At 42.1% G+C, this 16625-nt stretch overlaps 3 protein-coding genes across 3 annotated transcripts; all 3 read left to right on the forward strand.

The window, feature by feature from the left end:
- The first annotated feature begins 4992 nt into the window (after positions 1 to 4992).
- On the forward strand, positions 4993 to 5698 carry LOC122817794 (salivary glue protein Sgs-5). Its single transcript, XM_044091043.2, has 3 exons — positions 4993 to 5265; positions 5328 to 5519; positions 5582 to 5698. The coding sequence occupies exons 1-3, from the start codon at positions 5052 to 5054 to the stop codon at positions 5605 to 5607; spliced, it is 432 nt and encodes a 143-aa protein (XP_043946978.1). The 5' UTR covers positions 4993 to 5051; the 3' UTR covers positions 5608 to 5698.
- Positions 5699 to 6018: 320 nt separating this feature from the next.
- LOC108031030 (salivary glue protein Sgs-5) lies at positions 6019 to 7063 on the forward strand. The gene is made up of 3 exons (XM_017104231.3): positions 6019 to 6402; positions 6463 to 6651; positions 6729 to 7063. The coding sequence occupies exons 1-3, from the start codon at positions 6054 to 6056 to the stop codon at positions 6761 to 6763; spliced, it is 573 nt and encodes a 190-aa protein (XP_016959720.2). The 5' UTR covers positions 6019 to 6053; the 3' UTR covers positions 6764 to 7063.
- A 273-nt stretch (positions 7064 to 7336) lies between these two features.
- LOC108031342 (keratin-associated protein 5-6) lies at positions 7337 to 8791 on the forward strand. The gene is made up of 2 exons (XM_017104606.2): positions 7337 to 7549; positions 7607 to 8791. Exon 1 carries the CDS (start codon positions 7348 to 7350, stop codon positions 7534 to 7536), a length of 189 nt encoding a protein of 62 aa, XP_016960095.1. The 5' UTR covers positions 7337 to 7347; the 3' UTR covers positions 7537 to 7549; positions 7607 to 8791.
- The last annotated feature ends 7834 nt before the right edge of the window (positions 8792 to 16625 follow it).

The raw sequence follows: 16625 nt of genomic DNA on the forward strand, positions 1-16625 counted from the left end.
TCGGCTCGCTCTTGTTGCTGTTAATTGCACTAATGTGCGTAATTTATAAGGAAGTGAGTGGCGTGCGAAAAGTTTTGGCCCTACTCTCGGGCACTCCGGGATATTTATGGATCGGGCGCCAACATTTGGCCGGGCAATAATGCCGAAAGTGCCAAGCAGAGACTCGTAAATAGCGCCTCCCACAAGTCCCAGCCCCCCGGAAGGCTAACCCCCGTCGCAATATCCAAATCCCCGCCCCCAGTGGCGGGATAAGGACCACTCGGCCACCCCGATGCTCGCCTAATAGCAGACAATGCCGCATTGGCCCCCGGGGAGCGTGCGATTTCAATAAATATTTCACTGCATTAGCCCGGTGCCGAGGGCCTGGCCAAGTCCGGGCAGTGCGTAGCTTCAAATTGCTTTTTGGTTCGCCAATAACGTGCATTAAATGTTTTGCCCATTATCATTCTGGCCAACATCTCCATTAGCCCAAGCAGCGGCGCTAAGCCATATGCTGAGTCAGGAAAATAAGTTGGCTGTCATGGAGAGGTTGTTGTGGAATGGTTTTAATTTGGATGCAATCACCGTCTTTAACATTGACAAAAAAATTTAATAAAATAGTATTTAATATCGATAAGTATGGTAAATTTACTTAAAATGAAAATTCGAGTGTAATGAGTCATAAAAAATGTAGAACGACTGTGCAATTGCTTCCTTATAATAGGTATCTGATATATGATATGATATATTATGATATGATATAAATAATATAGAAAGTTAGGCATAATAAATTACATTAAAACTGACCGGAGTGTAAACAAATATGTTCCGTTCCCAATTTTAAATATTAATATTGTATTAATATTATTGTTAACAAATAAGAAATAATATCTTAAATTACCCTTTGCGATTATTAACAAAACTTAAATCAGGAATACCAATTAAAATATGTAACATTAAATGTATTCAGATATTTTATTATTTTCTTAACAAAACATCTTTAAATATCTTTAAAACTCAAAGGATCTTTTAAGTCTAGTTTAAAAAGGTCCCTGAATTTTTAGTGCAAGTGCACGTTGCTTAGGAACCCTTTGAGCTGCAAATCGAGAGCGATTCCAGAGACAATGGCGATGGGCGATAGACAACTGCAATTGCGGCAGTCTCTTTACCTTTTTTCCTGCCTGGTAAGAAGACGCACTGCGCATAGTTGCCTTTTGGCCAACAAAGAAGCACCTTGATTGCCGGCGAACACTACCAACTGGGCTCAACTGAAACGAACCGAGCCAGGGGGAGAGCTTTCTTTCATTTACTGACAATAAATTTTCATTTTCTTGGTAAATCGTTTCGTTGTGCCCTCAATCCCGGATGCTCAATCCAGAATCCGGAGCCCTGAATCCTGGTGCTGCAATTGCAGTTTGCTCCGGAGTCGATTGCCTCTGCCCGGCACATATGCCGCATTTTTGCACCACAACAATTTGGTTGGCACAGCTCATTGTCTTCGCCGGGTGATCCCCGCACCTAGAGATGTGGGCTATGTGGGCTATGTGGCCCAGGACCAGGACCAGGCTCCGGCTCCGGCAGCAATTGCAATTGCTCACAAGTTATCCCAAGTGGAAATTGCTCGCTTTGCCAGCCGTTGTTTGTGGCTGGTGTCTGGGCTGGCAAATCGCAATAAAACAAAAGTGATTGTCAAGTGAATGCGTTTGTACTCCCACAACACACATGGCCCTCTATATGGGTAGTATACCCCTCCGGATGGTGGTCGATGTCCCCTGGCCCGCTGGAGTATGCAATTCATCATGTGCGCTCTGCTGGGTAATTCGGAGTGATTAAAAATGTTATTCATATGCCCTTGATTGATGGATGCGAGGGAGTGTAATCGAAGGATTTGTGAGCGGATCGGCGGGCAGGGTAAATGTGCCGATATTCCTCTCGACTCCTTCAGGAGCCACGAATTTCCCATTTTAAATGCTTAATAAACATAATTCCGCTTAGGCACTTCCTTCCGCCGCAAAAGCCACACGCAATGCTCGACCAACACACGCAGGTAGTTAATTAAGGGTGTGAACTGGTTGAGTTATGCGTGCACTCCTGGACTTCTGGAACCCCCATATCTCCCCAGAACACCGATGGCAGTTTTGCTTAGAGGCCGGCCAAATGGGCAGTAAATAATTCATTAGCGGCTTTTAACAATACATTTTTGTTGGCCACGCTAAATGACCTTTCCGGCGAGCTCCCCTCCCATGCACGGCGAGAAAATGTGAGTTAGGGGGAAATATTTGCAGTTTATGATGGTATATTTTATCTGGATCCTTGATAAAGTGATTCCATTTTAATATATTAATTAAAATATATATTGGCCTGGTTATTTTATGCAGCTTATAAAGCAAAACAAGTTAAATAATTAAATAAAATATTTCCTTCATTTATAATGTTATCATATTATTTTTCGGATTTATTTGGTAATGTTGTTTAACTTTTATATAAAAAAAAATTTGTATAACTTTAACAAGTAGATTCTTTATTCGGGTAAAGGATAATTTAAAAGTACCAAATACCTTTCTACGCTTCTCTTACAATCAATTACATTTTTAATATTCCATTAATATATTTGATATACTATCATTATGCTTGAAGTGTAACTATTTTTACATTTCTGAAAATGGTATTTTGTGAATCCTTAGTTAATTTCTCTCAGTGTGCACTACACTCTTGTATTTTGTAGTTGGGCACTTATTTTGAAGAAGCGGCGGCTAATTAGCTGCATCGGCTTTGACCCCTGAACCGGCGGCTTCATTAGGCCAGGAATTCGGCGCTTTGTACTGCTCGCACACTCGCGATTAGAAGTGCGGATAAGAGATTGCTGCACCACCTGCGCATTGCAAACAAACAATGTTGGTTTTTTACTCTTGGCATATATTTCGCAGCGGCTGGCAAATTAAAATGCAATAACTCTTCATCAAGGGGGCTTCCCCGGGCCAGGCAGCACACGTGAACCGAGGGCAGGAAATGTGCTATAATTGAAAAATGTGGTAACAAGACGCTCCACCACCGCACCACCGTGTCGGGCCTAATGAATGCCTCACTTTTTCCGTGTCTTTCGGCTCTGCCTCGTTTTTGCATAACACGCGAGGAGTGTGTCAGGTTCTGGTGGGATGGTGTATATCCATCCTGATGGCCCGCTCGGCGGGGTGATAAATGCTCATCAGGCTTTAAGGCTGCGCTGGCAATTAACTTTTACAATGTTGTTGAAACGTAATCAAGTTGTCAGCGGCTGAAAGCCGACTTGGCTCGCAAATTATACTCCTAATTACGCAAAAGTTTTCTCAGCGCGGCTCGGCGCAGGGAAATTCCCTAGGCCACAAGCTGTCAGCAGTCTAAAGACTATACGGAAAAGCGGCGAAAAGTGGCGGAAAGCGGGCGGTTTCCGAGGGGGGAAAATCCACTCTCATTGGCTAATCCTGGGGGATCCATTCGACTAATGCCCTGCCCCGAGTCACCCACTCCGAGGACTCGATTCAAATGTCTCTCAGTTGTCATAACAAACTTGGGGACTTTCATCAGACCCGCTCTATAGAGAGGTAAACAGGAAGAAATTTATGCAAAGCAATTTGAAATATGTGCTATTAATTCAAAAGTATCAATTATAATCAATCTTCTTCAATTTTGACAATCATTTAATGCATTAATATTGCTCATTGATTTAGGAACTTCACTTTAATTAGTTTTTGATTAATAAAAAAGTATTATCCTAGAACATAATAAAATTTAGTAAAAGATGAAATGAAACTAAATATTTTTTTGATATGACCTAGTTTAGAATTTATGTGTGAGCAGTATTCAAATTTCAGGAAACCATATTTAAATACTATAACAAATAAAATTATTTAATTTTCTTCAGTACTTTTTTCTCTATGTCATTTTTTTTATTTTCCCCAATATATTTTTCCTTAAACCAAGCCGAAAAGCATTAGCTTCCCCCAAAGTCTTGAGTTACAGTTGCCGGGAATTGACAATAAGCGGCATAAATTTTAAAATTTCATTTTTATCGCTTTGCAATTTTCCCTGGGCCTGCTTTTCTTTTCCTCCTTCGCTTTCCCTCTTCGGGTGTCTGTCTGCCTGCGTTTGTGTGTGTTTTAAGCCACATTTAAGATACTTGGCTGGTATTATTGACTTTCGAGTTGATAAAGTGCCATAAATGTCACCCCATTAAAAGCGGGGAGCAGGCGAGGCAAAGGTAAGTCAAAGGTAAAAATACGCGGCGCTCCTGGGGGTTGCTGCTGCCGGTTGTCCTGGAAAATGGGAAATGGAAAAGGCAAGGGAAAGGGCAGGGGGTAAATGCGGTTGCTTGCCAGGATAATGCGCCTCAACTCAATTGGGAATTTCGAAAGTAAAGTTGAATTTCATGTTCGGCTGCGGCAATTGTCACAGATGGTTTAATTGAAGTAATTACATACGAAATCCGTCAGGATTTGTCCCCCTGTCGCGGCACTTCTCGTTTATTATTTTATTATATTATCATATACTAAGCAGCACCGACGGCAGCATCATCATAATCCTGCCATTTGGGGTTTGGCGCAAAAGGGTTAATTGAGTTGTGTGCCTTTGTTTTATCTGCTTTTCCGCCACTTTGCCTTCCCTTGACTCTCCTCTAATGAGCTAATGACAACTGCGTGTAATTATTTACCAACCGAGAAACCGGAAAGGTGAAAACGTATTCATGCCACAGCATTTTAAGTGGGTTTTGTCCTTTTTTTCGGGGGGTTCGAAAGCCAGTTCAACTGGTTACTGACCTATTAAGGTTCATTAAGGAAAACTTTCAGGGGGCAGCTAAATTTAGTTGCTAAAAATAATTGAACATAATTTTCCACCGCAGTGAGCAAACATTTTAAGAGCAATAACATGATGTTTATAAATATATTGTTTACTTCGCCTATCGAGAAATACATCTGAAAATAATCGGTCTACATCTGGGCAAACAATGTATCTCGGCGAGTCGTATAAAAAGCTGCCCAGCAGCCGAAAGTTCAAGCAGTAGCTGCATCTCTAGTTTCGACTTTCAATCCTCTACAATGATCAAGATTATCCTAGTTGTGGCAATCCTGGTGGGCGTGGCCCAGGCTACATTGATCATTGGCCCCTTAAAACCTGTGGAACAGCAGAACAAGTGCCAGATCTATTGGAGGGAATACGCCTGGGCTCTGGAGGATTGTGTCTGCCGGGTCTTCCAGAACGCTTGTCTTCTGAAGGCGGAGAGTGATCAGCGGGAAAAGGCTGGAAAGACGCGTAAGATAGCTCTGTTTAATAACTCCTCTAAATATTATTATTATTATTATTTTACTTGTCAGCTCTGATTCCTGTTTCGGAGGAGGTGTGCAAGAAGTTCATCACCACCAAGTGCTGCATCCTCGGATGGCCTGTGGTGGCCCAGTTCCCGATTCCGTCTCCCTGCGGATGCAATGGCAAAACGGGAAGCCTCGAGGCCAAAAAATTCAGGAGTATCTGCGAACTGCTGAAATACTCTGCCGAATGCTCTCGACGTAAGAACATATATTCTTTTAAATGTGATATATTTTAACATTTTTTATAACAAATATTGCAGCCTTCATCAGCTACGCAAAGTGTTAAAAGTGACTTGCCTATAACAACCGAAGAAACTGACTACCTCCACTATTGTTATTGTTAATATGTAAAAATAAAAAAAAATATCAGCAACACATTTATAAGAAGTTCTTGCTTAATAGTTGTCTTTGCCGAACGCCTAAAAGTTTACCTTTTAAATTTATTTTTGATGATTTGTTTTTAGGTACTTAAGCCTGCATTGTAGAAGCTTTTTTAAAAATATCTCTGTAATTTTAGTCAGTCAAGGTTACGCAAACAGATAACCCTTATTCGTGTGCAGCTAAAAGCCCACGTTCTGCAAACATTTCGGAGTAACTTGGCTGTTGATTTTGGAAGGCTCTGAGTCAACAAAAGGGTTTGCTACAACTGCTAAAAAAGTGGAGTATACTCAATATAAATAGCCAATTGGGTATTATCACGGAGCCAGTTATACTCACGGTCACCTTAAAGATATGTTCCATTTTAAATTACTGCTTCTGTTGCTTGGTGTTTCGGGGATATCCTTTGCTCATGTTGTTCATGAGCCCGAACCAGATCCAGATCCCGAAACAGGTACAGAAACGGATCCTGAAGATCCAGAGGATCCAGAAACAGACCCAGAGGATCCAGACACCGAACCCGAAACGGAAACTGAATCAAGGACCACAACTCGCACCCCACCAACAACGACCACCTCAAAGGATTGTAATATATTCTATAAAGATTATGAATGGGCTCTCCAGGATTGCGTCTGCCGTTGTTTCCAAAACGGTTGCCTTATGAAAATAGAAAACGAGCAGCGACTAAGTGATGGCAAGACACGTAAGTAATAGCAAACATTTACGTAAATGGGTTGCTTTTAATATCTGTATTTCCTTCCAGCACTTGTACCCGTTTCGAAAGATCTGTGCCAAAGTTTTATCAACAAAAAGTGTAGCGTGGGCTTCCCCGTGGTCGCTGAGTTCCCCATAACAGCCCTTTGCGGCTGCAATGGGAAGCCAGGATCAATCGCCACAGAGCGGTTCTACAGCCTATGCCACCTACTCAGATACTCATCCGAGAACTCAAAACGTAATAGCGAATCGAATAGAAAATCTACAGTATCTTATACATATATCTTATCCCTATGTTATATCTTATCTTTTCAGCATTCATTGCTTACTCGTATTGTTGGCCCATATAACTGGCATGCATTCAAATATTAAAAACTGTTTAAGCCGTTGCTCATATTCATTAAGGGTTTATTTGGTAATGGGGAGTTGGTCGTTTTTATATGCTTAAGTTTTATTAATTTATGTGTTTTTGATACATTTAAGTGTTATCTATTCAGGGAAAGGGAAATTTTATGGATATTAACAATTTTAAGCTTAAAATGTTTTTTAAGCATATCACCCAACTTAACTGTATTTTATTATACATTTTATTTATCAGCTTTTTTTTTTTTGGCTCAATCTGGAAATTATTTTAGGTATATCTGTTCTTGTTATAAGGTAAGTTTTAATAATAAAAGTTGGCTCACTAAAAATGAATAAAAATGTGTTTATATTAATTTTTATTGAGGACGAAATGTCTTTAACCTACAGTCACCAACCTATTCGTATCACCCACCCAAAGGTATGGTTCTCAACCAATGTGTTTACCTTATCAGCAGTGATAGCTTAAAATAGAACCAAAATCAACTGGTCAAATACAACTTTTCTCCAATGCTGGGCCTATAAAGAGGGGTGCAGCTCTGCCAATCGCAACAGTTTCTCCAACACGATAGCCATGCTCAAGCTCAAGTTAGTCATCCTGGTTGCCCTCGCCATCACCTTGGTCCAGAGCTGCTCCATTGACCAGCCGGAGGAGGTCCAGTGTGGCTGTGACAAGCCCCAGTGCCCCTCCTGTGGATGCAAATCCTGCGGATGCAGATGCAGGCCCTGTCGCTGTTGCTCCTCATGTGGGTGTGGTTGCTAGGCCAGGATACCAGGTTTGCTTTATTAAAATATGAATATTCATATTCAAAATAATGGCATCTATATTTCAGACCAGATTATCGGAGGATCCCGACTCCAGGGAATCATTGTTTCTAAAATTATTTGCTTTTCCTTTTCATTAAAGTGCTGTTACATCCCGAAAAACTTTCATCTTCCTCGCACTCTGTGCGCTCGATTGTGACGGGAGCCGCGCTACAATGAGCAGACAATCATTTTCATTGCATTGATCACTTTTTTATTCATATCCGTTCACTCGTTGGCAAAGTAATTCCTTTGTTCTTTCCGCCACGCTTTCCTGATTTCCCCAGTTCCGCAATGGGGAACAAAAGGAAAAGTAATCACATCGGGACCCCAGTCCTTGCCCTTCTCCCTGGTTATATCTTTGTTGCACTTTTCTACGTGAATTGGTTTCTGGTTCCTTTTTTCAGCTCCTTCCATATACCATTTCATTTGCTAGATACACAAACGGGTTGACAAATTACATTTTTAGAATGGCAAAATTAAGATAGATATAGTTTCGGAATTTGTAATACAATTTCTATGTGTTAAAGTAGAGATTTTAAAATTTTTTCTTTTATAACTATTTTATATTATTATATATCATTATGATAAAGTCTGCTGAATATTTTAGAATACTCTGCTTGATATATCACTGTTTACCAATGTTATGACTATCTAAAGAGGCAGCTTTATTATACCGAAGATTCATATATCATTTCAAACTGCTATAGCCTTCTCCATACCTATGTATAGATACAGATACCCACCTGGCCGGCGAGTGGAGCGGCGGGATGTCTCCGCCTAATAACCCTAAAAGCCTTATCGAGTCATTTAGTATGAAAACAAGCAATTAAAATGATGAATATGCAATAAACGTGGATTGTGTATACAGACACACACTCGCAGCCACTGCCGCCTGAATAGAGAACAGCGTCCTTGCGTCCCATACATTTTATATGCTAATGAGCGGCACACGGAAATAAAATAAAAAGAGTCGAATTTTTGGGGACCAAAGTGAGGGAAAAGAGGCGAGCATACATTTGCCTAATGAAAATAGCACCATTAAAATGGGAAAAACAACTTTAGATACCGAAATTCGAAACACGGCGAGTTTTGGCAATTAAAGGGATACGAGTGGAACAAGCTCCTATTAACTACCCGCTGTGAAGTTGAATATGTATGGCTATATACCATCCCATGTATGTATATATCACCATGATCGCCTGGCAAATTAGAGATTAACACGCATGTGTCGTCCTTTTTCGGGTAGTCCTCTGACTCCTGGTTCATTGACCGCCGCTGCGGCAATAAAAGTAAATGACTCTGGAAACTTGGCGGCCAGTTTTATAACTTAACGAATTAGAGCAATTTGAGAGGACTATAAAAACGTCGGGAAAACCGCAGAGGTATGTTGAAATTTTCACCAAAAAATTTCCAGTGGCGCGTGCCGCCTCAGGTAAACTGGGCCCAGAGGCGAGGGGGTGTGTTTAATAGGCCACGACTGGGTATCAGTGGAGAATTAAGTGCATTTCGAGGACTTAAAAGTGGCATGGGGGTAGATAGACCCGTGGCAGGTCATAATTGCAGTGCATCATCTAGCTAGGCAAACATATTAATTAATTCCGGGCCTATGCGCCTGTCACTTTTCAGTTCATCTCCGCCTTAATCAAGGGTCAACTCGGGTCGCGTGGGTCAACAACTTAATTACAGAGCACTGTCCACTGTGTTTTGCATTTCCATTTCCGCGTCCAATTTATTATTTGTTTCTCCAATTGTTTCGAATAACCCGCCCCGCCCGCCGCTAATTTGATAATTGCAATTGCGTGTGTGCATTTGCGGTTGCGCTCGGCGGCTCGTTGGCTCGTTGGCCCTTCTGATGGGTTAATTGGCCTTTAATTTGTTGCAAATTCGCCGCAGGGCCGACAAATGCCGCCCAATAGTGTCGACATAATGTTCGAATTACATTTACAACTGTATCGCGCCGGGCTAATATATTGTGATTACGATTTGCATTAGCTGGGCGGAGGAAAGAGTTGCTGGCCCGAATTAGCAGCCTCAGAGCGGGTAAGCCGCATAAAAGTGGTCGAGTGACAGTGGGCCAAGCGAAATTGATTGATGAGACAGCCGGAAAATGTGGCTAACACTTTGACAGATTGCCAGCAGATAGCGGCGGGATTGAAGAGGGCTCCCTGGCCGGTTATCGGGCGAGTGGCACGAGTCGCACAAATATTGTGACAGGAAAGGGGTCGCAAGTTAAGGATGTAAATGCGAGCAGCTTATTGACATTAATGTAACAATTGCCAAAGGATTTATTAACAGCTCTGAGGGGGATGGTGCCGCACTCGCCAGGGGTGGCGGTGACGGCGGTGACGGCGGTGCCATCCCTAACTGCCATCAATCATTTGATTGATATTAATGAGCCGGAATTTGCATTATTCCGATGAGAATCACATGTTCCGCTCGACTGTGCTGACTTTTGGCAAAATGTTTTGCATAAATTTCAGGCGTAATTAAGTCTGCCCGAGCACGATTTTCCATTAGCATGCGAAATGCACAATATATTTCCAATCAGATTTTGCCCCTCCAGCTGGCAGGCAAATAAATTATAACGAATTGGCACAGACACAGGAAAAGTACTCAAGTATCGAAGCCAGTCGCAACGAGAAAAAGGAAAAGAGAAACTCAAATCTAACAAGAAGATCAACAACAAAGCCACAGGAATACAAATTACCAGGCCACAAAAAGCCAGACAGCAATGCTCTCGCATCCTGCAGATACAAAAATGTACATTCGTATCTGCGCCTCACTTACCCAGCCATATAAATGCACAGTTTGTGATGCATATAAAAAGCGGAAAGGAAATTTGAATTTTTAAATTAGTTTTGTTAACTTTGCCCGTTGTTGCGGACTCGTTGTGGCAGAGCCTGGAAATGTTTAACGACTCGTAAGGAAATTGCAAAGTAAAATGTCTTCAGGAATTTCACATTTTCCGTGTACGTAATAAAAAAGCCGAAGGAAACCCGGCCACAAATGCGCCAAAGAAAAGCCACAAGATGGCGTTGAGTGGGCGGGCAGATGGGCGGATGGGGTGGTTGGATGGGTAGTTGGGTGCCCGGCCAAGTTGGGGGTGGTTCCTTGGCTGCCTGCTGAAAATGGCGAATTAAATTTGAAATTGCGGTCGGTTGTTAGGGGGCGGGGAAAATGTCACAGCAAGTTGAGGTAAAAGTTGCGTCTGGCACTGCTTTTGTTGTGTAAAATATGGAAAAATGTCTCCTCGCCCGGATAATGGGCGGCAAGGTGGGCAAGCGGCATGCGGCATGCGACTGCTGCTTATGCATACCAAATGTGTGTGACCGCCCCTGCCACGCCCACAGCCCTTCGTCCACCGCCCACCGCCCCCTTGGAGCGCATCTGAAGCGGCAGCAAGTTTATTTGTTTTGTCAGTCGCTGCACGCAGCTCGGAGACCAGTTGATGGCTTGGAAAATAAGCTCAGGGCTTTCTCCAGCGACATTCCCCCGTCCTCATTTGAAATGCAAAGCAGCACTTTGCGGGGAAAAAATTAAAATTATGTTATTCCTACCGCATCTTGGAGTAAGAGCAAATGATAACTTACTCCAGGTGTAACAGAAGTCCTAATGAAAGGGATGTGGGTATCCTTGTAATATAGGTGTGAGAAATCGTGGCCTACTTTCGGGGGATTTTGAAGAATGTATTCTTTCAAATTTAGAATTTGTATTTATTTATAATAATTATAATTAATTCATTTAATTGTTTCCATTAAAAACCTTTTTAAATTTCCATATGCGAATACATTTCTTAGGTTTTTTATTAAGAATATTTCTATAGTCTCTTTAACTTATTAGGATACACATTTTTTATGGCTAATTTTTAGCTAACCTCTATTATTGTAAACATTTAAAATGTGCTTCTACAGAAGTTAATGGAATATTGTGTATCAAATACTCACCAAACTCGATAGCAACAAAAAAATAAAAATTAAACGTACAATCAGTACAAAAAGAAGTCCCTTAAACACACCCATCATACAAAACACACACACATGACGATCACAAAGCCCACAGAGACAGCAAACGAGACGACAAATCGCAAAAAAAAGGACGTTCTGCAATTTATTTTGCCAAGTAAAATTACTTGTCGCCTGGGGGGAATGATTTGGAGCACGGCATGGCATGGGTAGCCACTGCACTTACGGGCCAGGATACATCCAACGGATAGCTAAACATGTGGATGGGCGGGCGTTCAAATTGGACGGACAACCACAAAGGCGGTGGCACACTCAAAGTGAACGCCATGTCACGGAAAATATTAAAATTAGCTTTAACATGTCTTCGTTTGTGTGCAGCAGCAGCAGTGGCTCGTGTTTTGCCTTTGGTGCGAAATGTTGCAATCAAAAATTGGCTGAAGCACCCTCATCATCCTCCCACCAACCGCCCCCAAAAAGATGAAAAGATGAAAGGCGAAAGGCAGGACTAGATTGGAGCGGGCTATAAAGTCGGAGCCGGAAAACTTTTGATGCTGTTTGCTACTTTTCACATTTCCCTGTCAACATCGCCCTGACCGCAGTGTGTTCCTTTTCATTTAAACTTTTTGTTTTCTGTTTTTCGCAGGGCCATCGCCACCGCCGCTTTTGATTTCAGGACGGGTCGAGGACATGGACACTTTTCCATTTCTCCCCCGGTTTGTCAGTCAATTTCGGCAGATTCCAGTTGATAAAAACTCTGATTGGCTCTCGGCAGTGCAAAGAAAATTATAATATTCCGGCTTAGGCAAAAAATATGTTGTAAAATATAAAAAATAATAAATTTGCTTATGTTTCTCGATTCAATAATGCCCAAGATAATTAATGCAGAGCATTACATTTAATTTAAACTTTTTGTTCATATTCATAAATTAACAGACCTAAACATATTTTTAAAAATATATATATATATATATCTCTTAAAAAATTATAAAATAACTTAATGGATAGCAATTAAGTGAACTATTATTGAATTTTAGATAGCAGTTTCCTTCAGTGTTTTCCAGTGCCTTTTTATGACTCCTCGAATGTAAGACTTTTCCTTAAGCATTCCTCGAAAAGTTTTCCATCTCGAGCCTGGGCCCTGCTTTGCATACAAATGTGCTGGGTTAAAACTAATTAAATGTGCCAAGTAGGCGACTTGGCTTTATTTACTTTTCATTCCATTTCGCTGTGGCACAGATTCAGATCCAGATTGGGGCGACGGCTTGACAAATGGATGTGGGTGTCAAAGAGCTTTGATAACTTGCCGGCGATGGCTGCTCTAAACAAATGGCGCCATCAATTTCGAGGTGTGGCCTGTCCGGGCTCGGGAGTTGGCGTGGCCGGGAAAAGTCGGGGAAATGTACAAGCTAATTTTCATGCTCGGCACGCGCACAAATACCAGGAGGTGGTTGATTCACTTGGTTGGCTGACGGGCTGACTGGCTGACTGGCTGACTGGCTGACTGGCATATTAGAGTAATTAAATGGCAAACGCAAACTTAATTGGAACGACTGTCCGAGTGCGAGCGAGGCGGCAGTGAAATAAAAAAGAGTCCCCATAAAACTTAACTTGAACGGCGACCATTTTGCGGGCACTGCCGAACATCGCATCGCAGTGCGTGCCTATTTATTTAGCAAATTAGCATAATTGTTCACAAAATAAAATTCAACTTAAGTACAAATGATGGTCTGCGCTGTTAATTAACATGTGGGTGCAGGCTGGACGGCAGGACGAAGGAGCCCCGAAACGGGGGCGGACTTATCCCGCAGCGCAAATTAGTTGTGTACGCCAATGCTAATTGCGGAATGGCATGTCCTGCGGCAATGAAAAAGAATGAGCTCCCCGTTACGTGGGGGAAAATATATGAAAATTGTTTTGACTTTAGATAAGCGACAAAGTCGAGTTCGGATGGGCTGGGCCTGGGCTCTGCGGCCCGTGATAGGGCTCGCCGGGGGCAAAGGACAAGGACAATCAAATTTATGACCTGCAGTTGAAGACGGGACTTAAGCGCCACTTGGCGAGCTTAATTACCATTCGGCGGCACTAAGCCAAGCATAGTTGTCAACTGGCACAGCTGGTCGAGGGTCCTGCGAGATCGCATCTCCGTCATCGTCATCGTCATCGTCATCCCAACAACCCAACCCCGTTCGCCATTGTGCCCGAGCATCTGAATCTGACTCCGACTGCGGCGCTTTGTGTGTGTCCATCTGCGATAAGCTTTGTCGCCAGTTTGCTGACAACACGCAACGACAACTTCGCCGAGCTACCTATGAAGTTGTTCTGCCCCTGTGTCGTCCGATTCCAAAGATATATCCATCAGATACACACTCTCACACCCGGCCGCCTGTTCAAAGGCAATTCCGAGCGGCACACACAATGACAAGTGCCGTCGTCCTCGTCATTATTGTCAGTGTCATTGTCCACGGATCGCCTTCTGGGTCCTGCCAGTCTCGTCCTCGCCTTTGTTTAAAGTGTCGCCCCAGTGGCGCACCATTGTCCTGGCCATTGGCATTGAAAAGTCGCTGTTGCGACGCTTATCGCGCAAACAATTTAACAAATGGCCCGAATTATTGGCTAATATTATTGGGCTCGATAAGGAAGGCAAGCGGAGCCGCCAAACATTATTGGCGCTAATCGAAGCAACTACGTCGCTGTGCAAAATGAAAGTTAGATATGTACTTTGGGTAAAGGAAAGGAGGGGAAGACTATTTGAATTTCGGAGGCACTTTAAAATCACTTTATGTTACTGCTAAACGGATCACCATTCCATTTTGTATACGATTTATTTCAAGGTTGTCAAGGCTGGCTTTATTTCTTTGCTTAGGTACTTCATCTATAATATAATACAACATAATTCTATTCAATTGATCTCTAAAAGACATCACATGTGATATTCTAAGCGCACTTAACGGTTAGTTTACAACAGGTTTTGAGAAATATAAAATTTATTTTATTGATCAACATTCAAATAATCATACAAATTGCAATATTATTGGAAAATTTATGAATTACAATTAATTACTTAAAATTATTGAAAATGGTCTCGCTGGTAAGTAGTGCCGCTACCAAACGCTTGGTGGCGCCACCAGTTAAGTGCTGCGCCCAAGGATATGCAATGGAAAGTTATTTCAAAAAGACACATTCCGCAAAAAAGACACCTTCCATAAAAAGACGCCTTCCACAAAAACGACAACTTCCACAGTTGTGGAAAATGATTTTGTTTTGTCGGGAGTGTGTATCGGCTTTCTATGTAAGATTTTCTCACCAATATCCTTTTCACGAACCCGGGAGTAGACCTCGCTAAGCTTCTCAGATTCGTTGCGTATACGCCACGGGGTCGGGGCCACCAACTACCCCTAAGAGACAGACAGAAACCCACCCCCTTGCATACATGTTCACCCGCAGGAGTGTGCGTTCGGCACACCCCACGCACACTGATTCCATTAGCCGCACACATGTGCGTCGAGCACTCTGCATTATGCTGACATGTTGTTCCGCCCTCTGGAAAGCATGCTCCCCTGGTACGAAATCTACCACGAAAGAATGTGTACGAGTATGTGACGGACGAATACACGTGTCGCCGGAATACACATGCAGAAGCCGGCTGAGTGTGCGAGATGCTGCAACGCACACAAGGACGAAGCCAAAGACACAGGAGCAGGCTCTCCGTCTGTGTGCGACACGCGACCTTGAGCAGGAGCAGCGCTCTTAATGATGCCGCCAGAGCCAAGCCCTAAATCACCACCAACCATGTACAGCTGCGACCAGAATAATAAAAACTAAATTAACTAGTATGTTGCCAAATAAATTTTTTTGGAAAAATCGATTCTTCAAACATTTTGAGTATCTTTATCTTAATTAAATAAGAATACCATAAAATCACCTTTTTATCAAAACACCAAACACTGTTTAATGACATTTTGGTGTTTAAAAGTATGCTATGATTTTTTTTCATTTTATTAAGCCGGTATTTGAACAGCTTAGTAAATGTATACATTTATTTGGATATAAAATAAAAAGAAGGATATATTTTAGTGCATTAATATCACAAAATATATCCTTAAACATTTTTTCCATAAATCTCTACGGCTTGCAACGGACTCCTTTGGTGTCTAAAAGTACGCTATATTTTTTGTAATTCTTTTTTTTTTTTTTTTTATTTAATTAACATCTTTATTTAATATAATCCAGGAACAGATCTAATTAAAGCCTTTAACCTAAATGTTTTCTTAAGTAAATAATCTCTTAATTATAAATTATAATTAGTTTTCAACTTGGTATATAGGAGTAGCTCAAATTACGACTAGTTTCAAGTAAATAATATATTCATATTAGTCTCTTAGGAGCAGCCCAAAATGTCTTCTTTTGAGCCTGCGAATTGGGATAGCCCCCTGTAATCTCCGGGCTAGACGATTACGGTGGGCAGTTAGACGGTCGTTGTACCTGCTTGAGAAGAACGATATTTGGTCTTCAACAAGACTCAGGTTTAGGTCATTGTGAAGCGTTTGGCCGCTAACGAACCACTCACAGCCAGTGATTTGTCTTAATGTTTTGTTCTGGACGGTTTGGAAACGTTTTCGGTGGGACGCAGCCGCCACTCCCCAAATTTGGATTCCATATCTCCAAGTTGGTGCGATGATTTGTTGATAAATGTGCCGCTTGCATCTTAGAGATAATTTGCTTTTCTTGTTTAGCATCCAGAATAATTGGTTCCGCTTTAGGTTGCACATTTTGACGACTCTGGCAATATGTTCTCGGAAGGTTAGGCGTTTGTCCAGTGTGAGGCCTAGGTATTTCGCCTTAGTCGCTTGCTCTATGTCCACATTATTAATGTGGACCACCGGAGTTGTTTTTCGGCGTAACGTAAAGCAAACGTTTACGCATTTGCTTTCGTTGATTTTGATATTGTTCGCCGTGGCCCATTTCTCGAATTCGTTGAGGTAGGTTTGCAGCGTTTGTGAAGACTCGGTCTCACTGTTCGAGGAGCTGAGAAAGCAGACGTCGTCAGCGAAGCTGGCCAGCAGCATTTTGCTGTTGTCGTAGG

Source organism: Drosophila biarmipes, chromosome 3R, assembly GCF_025231255.1.
Source record: "Drosophila biarmipes strain raj3 chromosome 3R, RU_DBia_V1.1, whole genome shotgun sequence".
In the NCBI taxonomy this organism is placed as follows: domain Eukaryota; kingdom Metazoa; phylum Arthropoda; class Insecta; order Diptera; family Drosophilidae; genus Drosophila; species Drosophila biarmipes.